At 34.3% G+C, this 19,421-nt stretch overlaps 1 protein-coding gene across 2 annotated transcripts; it reads left to right on the forward strand.

The window, feature by feature from the left end:
* The first annotated feature begins 327 nt into the window (after positions 1-327).
* Positions 328-19,321, forward strand: camk1db (calcium/calmodulin-dependent protein kinase 1Db). 2 transcript variants are annotated; one of them, XM_082160590.1, is made up of 11 exons: positions 328-996; positions 8,695-8,826; positions 10,130-10,204; positions 11,667-11,805; positions 12,012-12,141; positions 13,352-13,427; positions 13,552-13,664; positions 14,147-14,225; positions 15,686-15,773; positions 15,914-16,064; positions 17,901-19,321. In XM_082160590.1, the coding sequence occupies exons 1-11, from the start codon at positions 902-904 to the stop codon at positions 17,999-18,001; spliced, it is 1,179 nt and encodes a 392-aa protein (XP_082016716.1). In that variant the 5' UTR covers positions 328-901; the 3' UTR covers positions 18,002-19,321. The 2 variants fall into 2 exon arrangements, with proteins under 2 accessions (XP_082016716.1, XP_082016717.1); XM_082160591.1 differs by having other exon boundaries at positions 331-996; positions 17,872-19,321.
* The last annotated feature ends 100 nt before the right edge of the window (positions 19,322-19,421 follow it).

A 19,421-nucleotide genomic window follows, 5' to 3' on the forward strand; every position in this document is an offset into this window, starting at 1 on the left:
TCCACATCTTTTATATACTATATGTATACATAAAATATTAAGATACAAATATTAATTAAAGCAAGACACTACAAGCAAAACAATATTAAACCATTTTGAACCTGGCTTTAACCAATGTTCAGGTTTCTTTTCTGAAAATGTAAGTAAATTAGTGCATATTTAATTACATGTGTTAATTTTATAGTGGAAATATTCTTTAGATTATTAATGTTCTTCACACTAAGAAAAATGGTTCTATTTAAACTAAAAGAGGTTTTGTTTTGCTTTTCTTCCTCTGACATTACTACGAAAACCCCTTATAGGAACCTTTATTTTTTCAGTGTAGCTAAATTAAAATGACCTTAATTACCTCTATTATAGTGTATTTGTGTCAATAGGGCGTTTTTAGTTAGTAAAGTGTCTTCCTCACTACACTGAGTTTGGATGGCTAATAATGAATGCAGTATTTGCTCTTCATGCAGAAGGTGTACCGTTCCTGACGCAGTCTGTCTCTGTTGTCATCCCTCACACGCGCTCGCCGGTTATTTACCGGGCAACAGTTGCATCATTCATTTATCAACCGGTGCGTTACAACAGCCTTACTTTGCAATACCTCAAGAACAGGGACTAACGCATTTGCGCGCGCGCGCTACGCGTTCTGTTGGTTGAGCTCGTCGCGCGTCGCGGTGAGTCAGTCAGGATCCGCGGTGAGTTCGCGCGCTGTGCGTCAGTCAGTCCTCGCTCTGTTGACGGTACCGGGCGGCATGGAACGGAATGCAAGAAACGATTAAATTCTGTCACACAGTCACAGAGACCGACACCCGCGTCCGCGTCTTTACCTGTGTTTTGTGTTTCCTGTAAGGCTGGAAAGATTGACGCGTTAAAAAGGTTATTCGGAGGCAGCGCTCACCCTGGAAGCACCATGGCCAGGGGAAGCGAGGAATCTGGGAATGGATCGTGGAAAAAGCAAGTGGATGACATCAGGAAGATATTCGAGTTGAAGGAAATCCTCGGGACGTGAGTATGAATGATGCTTTGACATTGTGAACGGAGGGTTTTGAAATCTGCATATCAGAGAGTCAATGTCTTCCAGTTTTGGTCTTCAAAGTTTGATCTGTAAGAATTCTGATGTTACAGACAGGGGATTTACTTCCTCATTCCATTAGACATATTTAATGTTTTATAAATGGTTAAAAAGTGAAATTGCTTGTTCTTCTGGCTCAAGAATTCATTTATTTTCTTTTATTGTCCCTCATGAATATAAGTGTAAACTACAGGACACCAATTTGCATAAATATATGGTAATAAAAGCTAGTATTTCCATTTATAGGCTATAGCCTACTTGTATTATTCAGAAAGGTTTTATTAAATTAGAATGGAAAGCCTTTATTGTCATAATACCATGTACAACGAAAGACTTGAATTTTCCTCCCGTTATTAGTCAACCCTGTTACCATTGTAAATCATTATTAAAATGAAATGTAATTCAGTAAATAAATTTTAAAAAAGTCATGAAATGATTTTTTGGGGAGGAAAAGTACTATTTTATCACTGTCTTACATTCTGTAGGGTTTTTCAGTCAGCCCTGTCACCATGATTTATTAGAAACATCAGCATTCAATTCTTTTTCTAATAAGCACTTTATAATGACCTTGAAAGCCAGACTAAATGAACTATGAAACTGTCAACCCTGTCACTAAGACAGACGTGAATGCCAATATTTCCTCACAGTTGCACATTCAGTCAGATGTAGAATAGGATGTTTTGGTCTGTGCAATGTGGTCTGTGTCAATGCATAATATGCACTTTAAATCCATACTTAACCCACTTGGAATAGCAGGTTATAATGTGCAGACCGCAGTTTTAATATCTCACACCAGGCAACATGGCTTTCTGTTGTCTTTAACAACTGTTTCCAAATTCCTCTTCTGTTGTAGCAGCATTGAAGTACAGGTTCACTGGGTTTTCCCCAGTAATGCCTTGAAATAGACCAGATGATGTCTGTAAGTCTATTTATGTGGTGCGCAGGGACCGAAAACAGGACAGGTATTTTTATGTCCCCTTAAAGAGATTTCACCATTTGTGGGGGGGTTTATTTGTTATTTTAATTCGTCCTGTGATCTGTGATAGACCCTTAGCTGACACGTTCACCACCATTGTAAAACTATGCTTCATTTCTTAAACACTTTTTTCAGAAATCGACTCCAGTATCATAGTGCTGTATCATAGTCTTTTGCCACTCTTGCCTTTTGTTTAGCAAAATGAGTTTTGAGTTGGAACAATGTAAATCTTAAAATCTGAAGATAGAATTTATAAGGCAGATGAGCTTGGTCAGGCTAGACATTTAAATGACTTTTTTTATTATTTTTTTTTTATAAAAAATAATTTATTTTATTTTATTATTATTATTTTTATTTTATTTATTTTTTCAGTGCCTTTTCCAAAGATAATATGTTTATAACGGAGGTCAGGTCAGACATAAATAACTCAAATATTGTATTTTATTTTAATTTAATTTAATGTTTTATTATATTTTGTTCATTTTTATTTTTAATTTAATTTTATTATTGTTCATTTTTAATTTTTATTATTATTATTATTATTTATTTATTTATTTTCACTGCCCTTTTCCAAACATCTGAAGTGTGTGTATTATATTTAGTACGTGTGTGTGTATAAGTCAGCTGAGGTTGCTCAGGTCACTAACGGTGGAGAGATATGTATTACATAAGATTTTAACCATAGCTCACCAAAAGACTCTTACATAAGGATTAACTAGAGGCTTTATTGGAAACAGGCCGATCCCGACCTGTAAATGTTTCATTTGTATAGAATCTCCAATAGTCCTGCCAGTTACAGTGGTTTTACAGTTCAAAGCGAAGCCTCATGTGAACCTCTGTTAGATCTCAGCGGTCCATCAGCAGGAATCACATGTGTGATGATTGTTTTAATCTGACTGTTTGACTCATTCGAGGTTCAGCGCTCCACCCCCAACGCTTTGAACTGTTGACTGTGGATTATATGCAGAAGAAGGGAAAGACTCAGATTATCCTGTATCCAGGCTTTCCTCTCTTTCTGTTTCTCAAGTCTCTCTCTCTCTCGCTCTTTGCGTGTCCAGATTATGATAGTTTTTATTGTGTTGTTCACACACCATGGCAGAAGAGCTTTTAAAGTCGTTCTAATGTTTCATGGATGATGTCATTTTTTTCATTGTTGCAGTGCTTTGTGTTCTTCTCCTTTTGATGATGATGATGTAATGACCATCATCATCAACAGCATGAATTACACCGAGGATCTTCAAATCTGCTCCTGGAGACTCACTTACTGCAGAGTTCAGCTCCAATTTTAGGGGCCGTTTACACGACACCGTTTTCAACTAAAAACTGAAAACATTTTACGTGTTTTGACCGTTCATTCACACGACAACTGCGTTTTGGGGGTCTGAAAACGCAAGCTTTTGAAATTGGGTTTTTCAAAACGATACAGTTATCGTCTCCATGTGACACGGTGACGTCATGCGTATCACGTGTTCAGTTTATAGGCACGTAGTGTTTCTGAGTGACATCGCCATCTACTGGCCTGGCATGAATAATACAGGGTTTTTAAGTCATTTTCGCAGATCTTTGTGAACTGGGATTGTTTTGACAACACTGTCGTCTGTACATGAAAAACACAAGAGAAAACTTTTCTTTTTTTAGAACGGTGTTGTGTAAACATACCCTTAATTTTACATACCTGAACATTCTAATCAACGGATTCAGGATCACTTCAAAATTTTAAGCTGATGTTTTGGAAGTTTTTAGTAGTTTTTATTAACTAAAAACTGAAAACTTTTTATGCATTTTGGCATTCTTTTCACACAACAACGGTGTTTTGGGTCCTTTTTGAAAACTGGTTTCAAAGTGCACATATTGAAAACAATATTGTTATCATCTCAGAGTAAACTACAAGAACGCAAATTTGTGTAGACGGTGACGTCATGCGCATGTGTGATTTATGTTTCTTTACAAAGTGACATCGCCAACTACTGGCCAGGAAGCTTAATACAGGATTTTTTTGTCATTTTGAACTGGGATCATTTTGACAACGTTTTCATATATACGTAAAACTTTTCAAAAACACTTTTTCAAAATATCTTTTCAGTTTTTATTACATTGTTGCAGGACAGTTGGTCTCCAGTAGTACGGTTGAAGATCCCTGAATTATGGTACCAAAAATTTGGACACACTTTAGTAAATTTGTTTGTCACGATCTTAAAAACATTTTGATGTAAAGTTTATGCATAAATGCATAAAATTAGTTTTGTGTCATTGTATAAATTTCTTAAACTAAAATTAGATTTATTATTTTTTAAATTTTTTTCAGCAAGGATGCATTAAATTGATCAATGCTGTTTTTTTTGTTTTTTTTTTACTGTCTATTGATCAAAGAATTCTGAAAAAATCAGATTGCATCAAATCCTCATATTAGAATGATTTCTGAAGGATCATGTGACACTGAATACTGGAGTAATGATGCTGAAAATTCAGCTTTGATCACAGAGGAATAAATTACGTTTTAACATATAACAGAGTAGTTCTTTTAAATTGTAATTGTCACAATATTATAGTTTTTTAATTTTTTATTATTACTGTAGTTTAGATCAAATAAATGCAGTCTTGGTGAGCATAAGAGAATTTGTTCAGAAACATTAAGATATCTTACCAACCCCAAACTTTTTAAACACTATTGTGTATATATAAAAATAATTCCACTTGTAAGTGGATGTTTAAAGCTGTTGCGATGAACAGGCATAAATCTAGAACACGTTTAATCCAGGTGGGATTATCTTTCTAGGATTTGCCATCCTGAAGATGACATAACAGATTCCATAATACTCCTTATACAATACTCAGCTTTCAGAGGCACCACACTGAAAACAGCATTAAGTGTGCGGATATTAGATTCAGTTGTGGATGCACAATGCAGCATTATCAGAAATAGCTCAGACTTGCCTATTCAACCTCCACAATCTCCACCCCATCCTCCAAACATACTGCAATCTACCTATTGCTCAAACTCCACCTGTACCACTTTTACCATTTCTAAATGAGAAAATACAATCAGTGTAAGTGTTAATCCGTTAATTTTAGATTAATCCCGTCACAATGCTGTTACCTGCCAAGTGGAGGTGTCAGTTTTCACCTGAGGTGGTTCAGTATGTCACTGTTAAAATTCTATTTATTTCACATTCAATTGTATAGCGCGTTTCTCAATACATATCATTTCAAAGCAGCTTTACAGAAAATTCATGAGCCTTTTATGCAATAAGTTGCGCATAAGTTAAATTATTATCTTTGGATGGAAGCACAGAGAGTAACTCTATTTATCATGCACTTTAATCTTTGAAACTTTCCAGACATTTCACATTCACAGCTATATTACACACTACATGAATGGTAATATCTGAAAAAGTGTGATGGAGCACCTTTTTCAGACTCAAGCTCATAATATGTGACTACACCCACATTCCATATAATGCATAGGCTTATGAAACTCTGACATTTGCATTAGAAATTTGGCTTTACTGCAAAGCATTGAGGTCATGGGCCACAGAGTCATGATATATGATCACTAGGTCCTTGTTGGCCTCATGCTATGCAAATTAGGTGTGTAACGGTTACACAAATACAGGCTTTTCAGAGAATAACTGCATACGTTAGCTTTGACTCTGGCAAGCGTTGTGTCTAAATGTATTTTACAGGTGCACAACAAGGAACAAAAAGCACATAAAGGTCAGTGGATGTGGGTTAACGGTCATGCTTTACCTCAAGGTGTGGCACGTAACACTTCCTGTAACTGTGATGATTTCCTCTGGCGGTTGGTGAACTGACACCTGCTTCTCTGTAGACTGATACACTCTCCATCAGTTAGATGGGTATTGATCACCTGAATAATGGTTATACTGTGTATATATTTATATTTAGATATATTTTACATGCTGCTTGTTGAATTGAATCTCCTGAATTATGGGTTTTGATTTAATTTAATTGATTTTGTTTTATATATTTTTGGTGCTATTTGCTGAATTGAATCTCCTGAATTATGAAGTGAAAAAAAACATTTGAAGTGGATCTTACTATTTGAAATGCTCATAAAATGGCCAAGTCAAAATGTTCTTCAACAGTTTATTATTTGATTTTATGCTTTTGTCCCTTTGTAGGCTGTCAAAATTAAAAAAAAATATATATTTTTCTTTTTTCATTTGATATTTTTTCTTAGGCCCTTTTGTAGGCTGTCTAAAGCACTACTATGCTATTTTTATTTTATTTATTTATTTATTTAACCTTATTTTATTGTATGATTTTTTCCCTTTGTAGGCTATCTAAAGCACTACTATTTTTATTTATTTTATTTTATTTTATTTGATGTTTTTTCCCTTTGTAGGCTGTCTAAAGCACTACTATTTTTATTTATTTTATTTTATTTTATGATTTTTTCCCTTTGTAGGCTGTCTAAACCTCTACTATTTTTATTTATTTTATTTTATTTTATGATTTTTTTCCCTTTGTAGGCTGTCTAAAGCACTACTATTTTTATTTATTTTATTTTATGATTTTTCCCTTTGTAGGCTGTCTAAACCTCTACTATTTTTATTTATTTTATTTTATGATTTTTTTCCCTTTGTAGGCTGTCTAAAGCACTACTATTTTTATTTATTTTATTTTATTTTATTTTATGATTTTTTCCCTTTGTAGGCTGTCTAAAGCACTACTATTTTTTTATTTTTATTTTTTTTTTATGATTTTTCCCTTTGAAGGCTGTCTAAACCTCTACTATTTTTATTTATTTTATTTTATTTTATTTTATGATTTTTTTCCCTTTGTAGGCTGTCTAAAGCACTACTATTTTTATTTATGTTATTTTATTTTATGATTTTTTCCCTTTGTAGGCTGTCTAAAGCACTACTATTTTTATTTATTTTATTTTATTTTATTTTATTTTATTTTATTTTATTTTATTTTATTTTATTTTATTTTATTTTATTTTATTTTATTTTATTTTATTTTATTTTATTTTATTTTATTACTTTTTCCCTTTGTAGGCTGTCTAAACCTCTACTATTTTTATTTTATTTTATATTTTATTTTATGCTTTTCCCCTTTGTACACTGTCTAAAGCACTACTATTTTTATTTATTTAATTTAGTTTTCTTTCCTTCGTAGTCCTAAAGCACTATTTTTAACTTTATTTTTTTTTTGCTGTTTGTTGAATCACCTACATTTTGTTTTATTTTAATTTTATTTTAGTCTTGTTTTTAGTTTTTTCTGCTTGAGTTGAGGTGTTTAGTTGTGTTGATTACTTTCCTAAACGGTCAAATTTGCTGTGTTCTGACTTGGCCCAGTAAGCAAGGACCTAGCAACCACTCATAACTCCTTAGTTACGAGCACTCTGACCATCTTTACAACCGCCTATCAACGTTCTGGCAACCATCCATAAAACTCTAGCACCATGTCAGTGACTTTTGCACTGGAAAACGCCATTAATGTTTAAATGGTGTCTGAATTACACGTGATAAATCTGATCTGTTTAATGCACTCTATCCAAGCACACACTGTTGTTTTTCTTCTAGTTTAATCCTTTGAAGAGATGAATGCTGCGCCCACTGCAATCTCACACGCTCATGTGAACACATAGCTTAAAAAGTACTCAACCTGCTGGGCGCCCGGCCAATGAGTCGCTCCATTTCTAGCCTCCTAAAGGGCTTGCGTTTCAATCGCAGATGAGAGTTGAATTTTACAGTTTAAGAAATAGATGACAAATGCTTTGTTTTGGCAAACCACCAAACCCTATATTTTGATAAAACGATTCAGCCTTTTGTTCCAAGCTTTCCGAATTGCCGCGAGTGCTTGTGCCGGTATTAGTAAATTACTGTGTGTGTGTGTGTGTGTGTGTGTGTGTGCTGAAGGATTAGAGTGGATTTTCAGTGACCAATAAAGGCTTAGCTACAAGCCACAATGGCCAACTGATTACACAGTGCATATGATACAACATCCCTGAAGAATCAGAGGAGGCGTGAATGCTTTTGAGCATCACATTTATGAAAATGTACAAATATAGTGAAACATTTGAAAGTAGTCCTTACTATTTGACAACCAAGTCAAGTTTTTCTTCAATATTTTATTATTTTATTTGATGCGTTTGTCCCTGTAGGCTGTCAAAAGTACTACTATATTGTTGTTTTTTTCTTTATTTTATATTATACTTTGGCCTTTTGTAGCTTGTCACTTCTATTTTTATTTTATTTTATATTAATTTATTTTATTCTTCTGTCCCTTTGTAGGTTGTCTAAAGCACTACTGTTTTTATTTTATTTTATATAAATTTATTTTATTATTTTGTCCGTTTGTAGGCTGTCTAAAGCAGTGTTATTTTTATTATTGTATTTTAATTTATTTTATTCTTCTGTCCCTTTCTAGGCTGTCTAGCACTACTATTTTATTTTATTTTATTTTATTTTATTTTATTTTATTTTATTTTATTTTATTTTATTTTATTTTATTTTATTTTATTTTATTTTATTTTATTTTATTTTATTTTATTTTATTTTATTTTATTTTATTTTCAAACTATTGGACCCCACTGTCAAGCAGCATATTTTTTTCTCTGTCTTCTTTCTGTCTCCCAAACATTTCCACTATTTTATATTTCGCCTTTCTTTTTTGCTTTTTCCAGAGGGGCGTTTTCCGAGGTGGTCCTGGCCCAAGAGAAGGCCACAGGAGACATGTACGCCGTGAAATGCATCCCCAAAAAAGCACTAAGAGGAAAAGAGAGCGGAATAGAAAACGAGATTGCAGTGCTGAGGAAGTAAGTATTCCTAAAAGCCTCCAGAAAAGGCTTAAAATAACAAACCCAACACCCATTACATGCTTCACACAAGTTCCTCTTGCTACTGAGGAAAAAAGCTGCAGTTGAAAGGAAGCTGTTTGTGTGAGTTTGAGCGGGAGATGACTCAGGCTTTATGACACGCCCCTCACAGCCTCCTACCTTTACTGACTCCTACCTGTCCCTTTCAAAAGCATCGCAAGAAATGATTCATGTGGCCTCCACCGCAGACCTCGCTATTCACCGCACGTTGAGGCCGAGCGCAGGTCCGCGGTTGTCATGGTAAAAAGGCGTTCTGGCAAAGGAGGCAAGGCAAAACGCGAGAAACGCTGCAGCTTGCAGCTGGATTGGAGATGCTGTGGTCAGAATAATTCTAGTGACTGGAATGTAACTATTAAGCAAGGATGCTTTCGGTTGATCAAAAGTGACAAAGACATTTATAAAATGTTACAAAAGATTCCTATAAGATTCCTAAGTGCTGTACTTTCTGTTCATCAAAGAATCCTGAAAAAAAAATATCACAGTTTCCACAAAAAAGCAAGCAGCACTTAATAATAATAAGAAGAAGAAGAAATGTTTCTTGAGCAGCAAATCAACATATTAGGATGATTTCTCAAGGATTTTATTTTATTGTATTCTTTTGTCCATTTGTATGTTATGCTTTTGGCCCTTTGTCTGCCCCTTTGTCAAAAGCACTTTTTTTTTATCTTACTTTATTTTATTATTATTTTTAAAAAAAACAAAAAAAAAAAACATTATTGTCCCTTTGTTAAATGCACTACACATTTTATTTTATTTTATTTTATTTTATTTTATTTTATTTTATTTTATTTTATTTTATTTTATTTTATTTTATTTTATTTTATTTTATTTTATTTTATTTTATTTTATTTTATTTTCCCTTTGTGTGTCCCTCTGTCAAAAGCACTACATATTTATTTTTATTTTTAATTTTATTATTTTAATGTCCCTTTGTCAAAAGCACTAAAAATGTTTTTTTATGACAGTGAATTCAGCTTTGCATTCACAGAAATAAATTATGAATGCATTGCCCTTCAGTTGTTTAGCAACTTGTTAGCAACTTACATTTGAGAATCTCTAGAGGTTTTTTTCATTGTCTGCATGAACAGAAAAGCTCTATCTATCAGCTCAACTCATATGCTATGGTGTACGGGAGCATGTAATGGGAACCAACATCAGCCATCCAAAACAAAGCCTTCATAATCCACTCAAGTGCGCCTCTGGTTCATTGTAATTGACCAAATATTTTGTCTGTTCTTTTCAGGGTCAAGCATGAGAACATTGTGGCTCTAGAAGACATTTACGAGAGCCCCAGTCATTTATATCTTATTATGCAACTGTGAGTAAAATCTCTTTGCTACTTCAATTTGTGCTTAATTAATGCTCTAAGTCTCCAAAGTCTTTGAAATAGAGCCAAACAATGTGAAGCAAGTTTGCAATGTGGAAAACTTAAAAAACCAAAGAAGTAATCTGTTCTTGCCTATATCTGATGTGTGACTGACTGATACATTTCTTTTAATTGCAATCCAAAAAATTATCTTTCTGTCATTCCAATTCACATTCCAATTCAACATCCTGTGGCGCTTTAAACTCATGACTTGAAAAGGAGCCAATTCTTATTCTGAATGTTGTCCAAGCCTCCTGCTGCCGCTTGAAATCATTTTAGTGATCTGAATAACAGATGATTAACACAGTCTCAATCTATATAGCTTAATGTGAAACATGTTAAACCCATATTTGAGTTTTTATTTTATTTTATTGTATTTTTAAACACACACTACCTTTCAAATGTTTGGGGTCAGTGAGAAATTAATACTTTTATTCAACAAGGATGCATTTAATTGATCAAAAGTGACAGTAAAGACATTTATAGTGTTACAAAAGGTTTCTATTTCAAATATATGCTGTTCTTTTGAACTTTCTATTCATCAAAGAATCCTGAAAAAACGTTATCATGGTTTCCACAAACAATAAAAAGCAGCACAACTGTTTTCAACATTGATAATAATCAGAAATGTTTCTTGAGCAGGAAATCATCATATTAGAATGATTTCTAGAGGATCATGTGACACTGAAGACTGGAGTAATGATGCTGAAAATTCAGCTTTGATCACAGGAATAAATTACATTTTAAAAGATATTCAAATATGAAACAGTTATTTAAATTGTAATAATTTTACACAATATTACTGTTTTTACTGTATTTTTGATCAAATAAATGTAGCCTTGGTGAGACTTTCAAAAACATTAAAAACTCTTACCAACCCCAAACCTTTAAACAGCAGTGTATAATGTAGGGATGCACCGATATGAAAATATTTTTTTATATTTGAAAGCTGATAACCGAAAAATCTAAATAAATCAAAATGTTATATAATTTGGCCTGATTACAAAAACAAAAGTCTCACATTATAAGCAAAGTCCCAAGCACACAATTACAATGTTCTCATTATAATTATATGTAGCCTATATGACAGACTTGCACTTAAACTGTATATATGTTGCACTTAATTGTATTTTCCTTTAAGTGATTCCAATTATATTCAAGCAATTAAAAACCATCATGGCGAGCAGTGCACATCTAACTGACAGTGGGAAATAATCCATTATTTATCGTCCAAATGATCTATGGTCTATGACGATAACATTAAAAATAAACATATACTGTATCGGTCGATACCGATATGGTGGCCGATATATCATGCATCCCTAGTATATTGTTTATTGTATACACCTGTATGTAAGTTTGACAGTTCTGAATAACTCTAAACATTAAAAAGCAGATTTCTTGTGTTTTTCAGTGTGTCCGGTGGGGAGTTGTTCGATCGGATTGTGGAGAGGGGTTTCTACACGGAGCAGGACGCCAGCGCATTAATCAAACAGGTTCTGGATGCAGTTAACTACCTGCATTCACTGGGGATAGTCCACCGAGACCTGAAGGTGATGATTTCCCTTGACTGATTTCCTTCACACCAAAACAAATCGATATGCATAGACGTACAGTTTCATTATAGTACACAGGAACTGGAACGTAAGACTTGAAAGGTCACCGCACTTCAGTGGAAACAAGATGTACAGTGTAAATAACTCTGTGACTTTTTAACCTAATCACCCTCTCTCTCTCTCTCTCTCTCATCGCCTGACAGCCGGAGAATCTGCTCTATTTTAACCCGAATGAAGAATCCAAGATTATGATAAGTGATTTTGGGCTGTCCAAGATGGAGGACGCAACCAATGACATCATGTCCACAGCCTGCGGGACGCCGGGATATGTGGGTAGGGCTGTCAGTCCACTAAATATCAGTGTGAATCTGAATATTTAAAAATGATCGTAATTTTAACGCCTGTTGATTGGTTAACAATACGTTCTCTTACTACTGTATATACAAGTTTCATGTAATTATACAGTAGAATTTGAGTTTTTGAAAGTGTAAAAAGTCGTCTTATAATTTCCTCATGCGTGACACTTCACATTTGATGTTTGTTTTTTTTAAACAGTTTTTTTCTTAGTTTTGTTCTTATTTGTTATGTACATTAGGGTTTATGTTACATCTTGTGTGACACCATCTATTAATATTTACCTCAAGTGTGTGGAAAAGCTCTTTGTGATGAACTTTGATTCATCGTGTGAATTTCTCTTTACCTCTTATGTTTTTAAGGTGGTTGTCGGTGTGTTATGAAAATGAAAATGACTTTAGTAATTTAGTGTATTAACATCATTACAGTTAATAAATTAACTGTAAATTTTCTGTAATTTTAAGTTCAATCTATAAAACTTAAAATGTTACTACCATACATTTTACAGTAGCACAGTTCTGACAACCACAGCTACCTTTTTTTTTTTTACCATAAATTTCACTGAATTTTTTTCAGTGTACTTCCAAAAATAAAATTCCGCCATTATTTACTCACCTTAATGTGTTTCAAATACATATGCTGTTGTTTCCATATTCTTACTTTTTAATATCCATTTTTTCTCGTGAAATACAAAGAAGACATTTTGAACAATATCTATGCAAATTGTACATAGTGACCATGTCTGTCAAATCCCCCCCCAAAAAAGACAACAAAAAAAACACACAATAAAAGTGGTTAAAAAAACAGCACATTAGAAAACATACAGTTTTGGAATGACATGACAGTGAGTAAATGATGATCAAATTTGGTTTTGGGTGAACTATCCTTTAAAAACTTTTTTATTAGTGCTGTCAAATCGATTAATCGTGATTAATCACATCTAACTAAAGTTTTTGTTTATATTATATATGTGTGTATATGTATATGTTATTATATTTATACTGTATATATACTATATATGTGTTTGTATGTGTATATATATATACATACACATATACGCACACATATATTATATAAACAGAAACGTTTATGTTAGATGTGATTAATCGCGATTAATCGATTTGACAGCACAAATTTGAGTAAATAAATCATTTCATTCACTTTCTCTGTCGTTTAATATGTTCAATAGCTCCAGAGGTATTAGCACAGAAGCCTTACAGCAAAGCCGTGGACTGCTGGTCTATCGGAGTTATTGCTTACATCTTGTGAGTAGTTTTTTCCCCCATATGAAATGTACTGCTGCTTTCCCAACCATTGCTACATTCATTATTTTAAAAAGAGGTCTTCAGGTTAAAACACTGACCACTTTTGAATCCTCTGCCTCCTCAGGTTGTGTGGATACCCTCCGTTTTACGACGAGAATGACTCCAAACTGTTTGAGCAAATACTGAAGGCAGAATACGAGTTTGATTCCCCGTACTGGGACGACATTTCTGATTCGGGTAAGTGTGAAGTAAATCATATATTATAGTTAATGACATAAACTCTTTATATATATATATATATATTTTTTTTTAATCAGGTTCAAGCTTTTGTTGTGTTCTTAGTATGGGAGAAAATGACACCCTTCTTCACCTCCTTTTGTCTCTTCCACCCACTGAAACACGCTATCATTGAGTAAGACTTGAGTTACTTGTGTTTACTTGTCACTGACAGTCACGACTTCATTTTTTTCCCATGAGCAACACTTTAATATAGGTTTTTCGAAAGTAACACAGGTATTGCAGCCAGATATAAATCAGCAGTTGAAAAGCATTATCTGGCACTAGGCGATTCAGCTTCGTTTGAAAATAACAAGTCGACACCCACAGCACAAGCTGTTCCCTGGTGTCTGGGGAAGTGTAGGAGGGTGTCATTTTTTCACAATTAGAACTGCGCCCTTGTGTAACTGATTCAGGGAGTTTTTTCTTGTGTTGTTTTACAGCTAAAGACTTCATTAGTAACCTGATGCAGAAAGATCCAGAAAAGAGGTTATCTTGTGATGAGGCTCTTCTGCATCCATGGTGAGCGACCAGGGTTGTGTTCACTGCCGTTCTGATGTTATATTAGTTGCTGAAACTCACACAGTCTATCAATAACATTAAGAATATTTCCCTGCCCATTAATGTGTTACCTTTTTTTACTTTTAAGTTTGAAATTCGCATTAATCTCAATAAAATCAGAATAAAATTTACACCATGATGTAAATATAATATGATATATATAATGCATTACAGTAATGAGAACTGTGGAAAATATGCTTAATTGTCATGAAAATAATGTAACAATGCAAAAACATGTAATAATATAATACTATAGGCTTTTATGATTTCTATCTATCTATCTATCTATCTATCTATCTATATATATCTATATATATATATATATATATAGTACAGTTCAAAAGTTTGGAGTGAAGACATTTTTTATATAAATTTCAGCTAGGATGCATTAAAAAAAAATATTTTTAAATAGTAAAGACTTTTATAATGTTTAAAATAAATGCTCTATTTATTGAATATAAACTCTATATTCCTCAAAGGATAAACAAAATACATCAGGGTTTCCACAAAAAATTAAGCATCTGTTTTCAATATTGATAACAATCAGAAATGTTTCTTGGGCAGCAAATCAGCATATTAGAATGATTTCTGAAGGATCATGTGACCGATGACTGGAGTAATGATGCTGAAAATTCAGCTTTGATCACAGAGGAATGAATGACATTTAAAAATATATTCAAATAGAAAAAAAAAATTTGATATTGCAATAATATTTCAGTATTACTGTTTTTACTGTATTTTAGATCAAATAAATGCAGCATGAGAGACTTCTTTCAAAAACATTAAAAAAATTACAAACCCCAAACTTTTGAATTGCAGTGTATATATTTTATTACATATATCATATTATATTATATTAGCCTATATTATACAAAGTTCAAATGAAGTCTTTGATTAATATCAACACAATGCTACCTTGCTTGCAGTAATCGTAACCGTAACTACATTCACCTTAAGATGTTATTGAGCACAAATCTTTGTTTTTACATTATATAGTTACGTTTATGGTGAACGTGATTTCACCAAGTACCACATGTTCCTGGATCAACATCTTTGTTGATCCTGGAACAGCTTTCCAATCAACCAATCAGATTTGAGGAACAAGTTTACAGTTTATGTCAAGTTTAGGCTTAAAACCAGGGTGAGGTGCTTCAACATCAGTGTTATTCACCTGTCATTTCCCTCTGATTTTAGGGAAAAGTTTGGGTAGGTTTAGGGGTAGGGATAGGGTTAGGACTACATTTTGGGGCAGAAATGTTAATCCAGGATCAACAAAATATGTTGATTCAGGAACATGTCTTACTTGGCAAAATCATGGTGACCTTATGTTTATACACACATATGGTCACATATAAAAAGACTCTGCCCCCTCATGGATGCCAGATGATACTGCAAGAAGTCCAACTCTCCTCTGATTTCAGGATAGCTGGTGATACTGCACTGTGTAAGAACATCCACGAATCAGTCAGCCGACAGATGAAGAAAAACTTTGCGAAAGCAAAATGGCGAGTAAGTGACCACGTCCTTTCCACGAAATGTTCCTTTCCCCCTTTGGAATCATTAATTGAAAAACCTGTATTGATTGACCAGTATTTTATTTAACATGTGATTTAAATGTCTGTGTTCTCTAAACTCTTCTCTCCTCACAGCAAGCGTTTAATGCCACTGCAGTGATCCGACATATGAGGCGTCTTCAGCTTGGCAGCAGTATGGATTCCTCTCAACACAGGAAGCAGAATCCAACATCCATGCCGGGGAAGAGTCAGTCGGTTGATGTTTCTTCAGTCCATCGCAACGACTGTAAGTTGTTACCACAGTGCTTTAAGGCCCCGATATACTCACAGCGAAGTTCTTTTCATTCTTCGCTTAAGGGTAAAAAGAAGTCCGAAATAACCTTGCAGCGATATAACGTTAGCATAACATCTGACTCCGCCCACACATTTAGATGTGAATATGTGCTGAGCGCTTTTCTCTCAATAACAAAATAAACACACAACAAAAATGCCAGTGGTGCAAAAACAGCATCATATCGATTTTGTTATGTTTGCAAGAGCTCTGCAATTTGGCACTCCAATCAAGTCACGATTATTTAAATAGCAATTTATACAATAGATTGCTTGAAAGCAAGCAGCTTTTACAGTATTAAACATTAAAAACAGTGAAAGTCACTTTTAAATTAGAATTACAACTTAAATTTCTATTACTATAAAGCAGCTCTCCAGTGTGTTCATGTTTTTATGCGTGTCTGGCCTCGACGGACTGAACAGAAGAAATGAACCTGAGAAGATCCACGCCAAAGAAGGCGGAGCCTCAGAGCCACGCCTGCCTATTACTTAATCGCCACGGACCAATGGTAGTTTGAAGGTGTTTACCAACCGGAGCAAACTTAATTGAGATATTCGCTTTGACAAGCTGTTGAACTCCAAACTAACTTTGTTTTGGCCTAAAATTTGGCCTTTGTTCAAAATGATGTCAACTTATCGGCTTTATCGCTAGATTTAGCACCTTTTCAGACCTGCGACTTCTGGTTAACCTGTAGTTTGACACTATATCATACTTGTTACATTGTCTGACAGGAAATATGTAAATGAGAACAGCTTTATTTGACATCTAGCTATATATTACACTGCCCGGCCAAAAAAATAAAAAGTCACTGTTCGGATTTGGCTAAAGTTTAAGAGTCTATGATTGGATTATTATTGTAGTGATTATTATGTTTCTAGCATGTTATATGTTTGGCAACAGTTCTTCAAACCATAATTGATGGAGTGTGTAGCTTTTCATCTCTTAAACAACCATGTAGGAAGACACATCATGGCCATATTCCAGAATGACAATTTCAAGATTCATCAGGCTCAGATTGTGAAAGAATGGTTGTGAGGATGATGAAGAATCATTTTCACACATTTCACACATGAGTCCAGATCAAATTCACTGAAAGTCTTTGGGATGTGCTGGAGGAGACTTTACAGAGCGCTGGACTCTTGCATTATCAATACAAGATCTTGACCAACAATGGATGCACCTCTTGATGGAAATAAATGTTGTGATGTTATTTCCATCAAGAGGTGCATCATTTTTGTTCAAGATCTTTGTCATCCTGAAATATGGCTATGTTGGGTCTTCCTACATGGATGTTTAAGAAATCAAAAGCTACACACTCCATCAATTAGGGTTAGAAGAACTGCTGCCAAACGTATCGGCTAACATGCTAGAATCATAATAATCACTGCAATAATGATCCAATCATAGGCTCTTGAGGATTTGCCTGTTTAAATCCAAACAGCGTCTTTTTTTGGTGGGCAGTGTATATTAAAATACAGTATGTGAGCACAGAATAGGAGAGAAAACAGATGACAATTGGCGCATGACGCCATCTAGCTACATGATGCGACTTTTCGAGCAGGCTTTAGCTACTTTCCATTGAAAATCGTTGGCAACACTGGACGTCACACCAGTTCGTTCTTCGATTTTGCTTGAAGTATATCTGGGCCTTTATATTTCTTGAGCTGAAACTCACAATAGTTGTTTTTGACTCGACATATAAAAGTTGCTTATCACCAGTGATGTGTTTTGTGTTGTTGTATTATGTCGTGTTGTCAAACAGCCCTTGAAGAGGGTGTTATCTTTGTCTAGGTTCGTCCGTGCAAGCGGCAAACTCTTCCTCGAAGACGGGAACGCCCGAGCGGAAAGCGCGGGCATCCACCGTCACCACCATCATCACCGGCTCAAAATGACATCACTTCTCGTGAGACCGCCGACTTGACTATTGCACTTTGTGGAAAATCGTGTTTTCTTCTATTTAACGGTAACTTCCATTGTCCACAGTCGAACACGTTTTCCTCTCTGGAAAGCCAATGGCGCGCTATACCTTGACACGGTCTCAAAAAGAGCGGCCTGTGTATTTAAGGTGACTGTTTTACCGAGTAAAGCTCATGACTTGAGCGTTAATGTGGCTGTTGAATGGAGATTACGAACCTCGAGTTGAAGCAAGTCTGCTTTGGGTCGTAATAGTTCTTAGAAGTTGTGCAGATAAAACAGTTTTCATTCATTAAACAATTGTTGTAACTTTTTGCTGCTGTGTTTCAACCTGCTGCTGTTTTGAAGGACCAAACGATAAAGGATGTGAGATTTACAGAATGTCTAGAGAAGCTGATGTAGTTAATAGAGGCTTTAAACCAATAGCCACAATTATTGCCATCCAGTATGTATAAACTTGAAAATCGGTTCTGGGTGCATGAATGGTGCAAGTGAATTAAGGGTGTTAATATGTATTTTAAAAAAAATTGGAAATGTGCAGTTTAATGGTTTTATCAACACTTTGTTAATATCAAGAAAAGATTCTGGAGTGATGTGTGTGTCTGTCAATTTTTTTGAAGGTATGAAATGGTGGTAATAAGCACTTTTTAAAGAGTTTTTTGTGTATGTTTTGGATCTATTTTGTAAGCTTTGCTTTTTTTAAATGACTTTTTGGCATTTACAGTATCATTTTGTTCACACTCTATATGGCAGTGATTGTTACGTAGTAATATTTTGTGGAAATTGAAGTATTTGTTGTTATTACCACTTAAATGATTATTAATTGTAATATATAGCCACTGTAATGTAAGCTGTTGTCATAATTTTATTCTTTTAATTGTGACTAAGCCTGAGGAAACTGAAGAACGCTTGACCCACAATGTGTTTGTTTAGTCACAGATCTATATGAAAACTACCAGCTTCAGTCACTGACATTTGTATTTGCTGATCTTGTGTTTCAGTGGAGCGAAAATGCCTAAAATTTCACACACCGTCCAAAGCTGTTTTTATATGATGTGCCCACTGATATATGACCGTGAGAGATTCAAACAGTTTCTGCTCTGAATCTTGCATGTCAGCATGGTCTTCATACCAGCCCTCTGAATTTAGCAGCTACATGCTGGTTCTTTCATTCAGGTCGCAGAAATGATGTAAGCAGTGTTTTCTCTTCAGTAGATTTGTTCTGTGATGAGTGTTTTTGGTGTATGAGTGTGTGGTGAGTTGATTTCAATTTTCCATTAAATGCAAAGATAAAACAGTTTTATTGTTGTTCAGACTTATTTGGATAGCTTTTATTCTACCAAAATGAACGGTTACAAAGATTTAGGCCTACAACATCTTGCTCAGACTGCAAATTTT

This window comes from Leuciscus leuciscus (assembly GCF_965113295.1).
Source record: "Leuciscus leuciscus genome assembly, chromosome: 25".
In the NCBI taxonomy this organism is placed as follows: Eukaryota; Metazoa; Chordata; class Actinopteri; order Cypriniformes; family Leuciscidae; genus Leuciscus; species Leuciscus leuciscus.

Bases quoted from the DNA above. Each gene is read 5' to 3' on its own strand.
- camk1db (XM_082160590.1), top strand. From the start codon at position 902: ATGGCCAGGGGAAGCGAGGAATCTGGGAATGGATCGTGGAAAAAGCAA. The intron at 13,665-14,146 runs GTAAGTGTGAAG...GTTGTTTTACAG, and splicing joins GGACGACATTTCTGATTCGG to CTAAAGACTTCATTAGTAAC. The intron at 15,774-15,913 runs GTAAGTGACCAC...CTCTCCTCACAG, and splicing joins TTGCGAAAGCAAAATGGCGA to CAAGCGTTTAATGCCACTGC.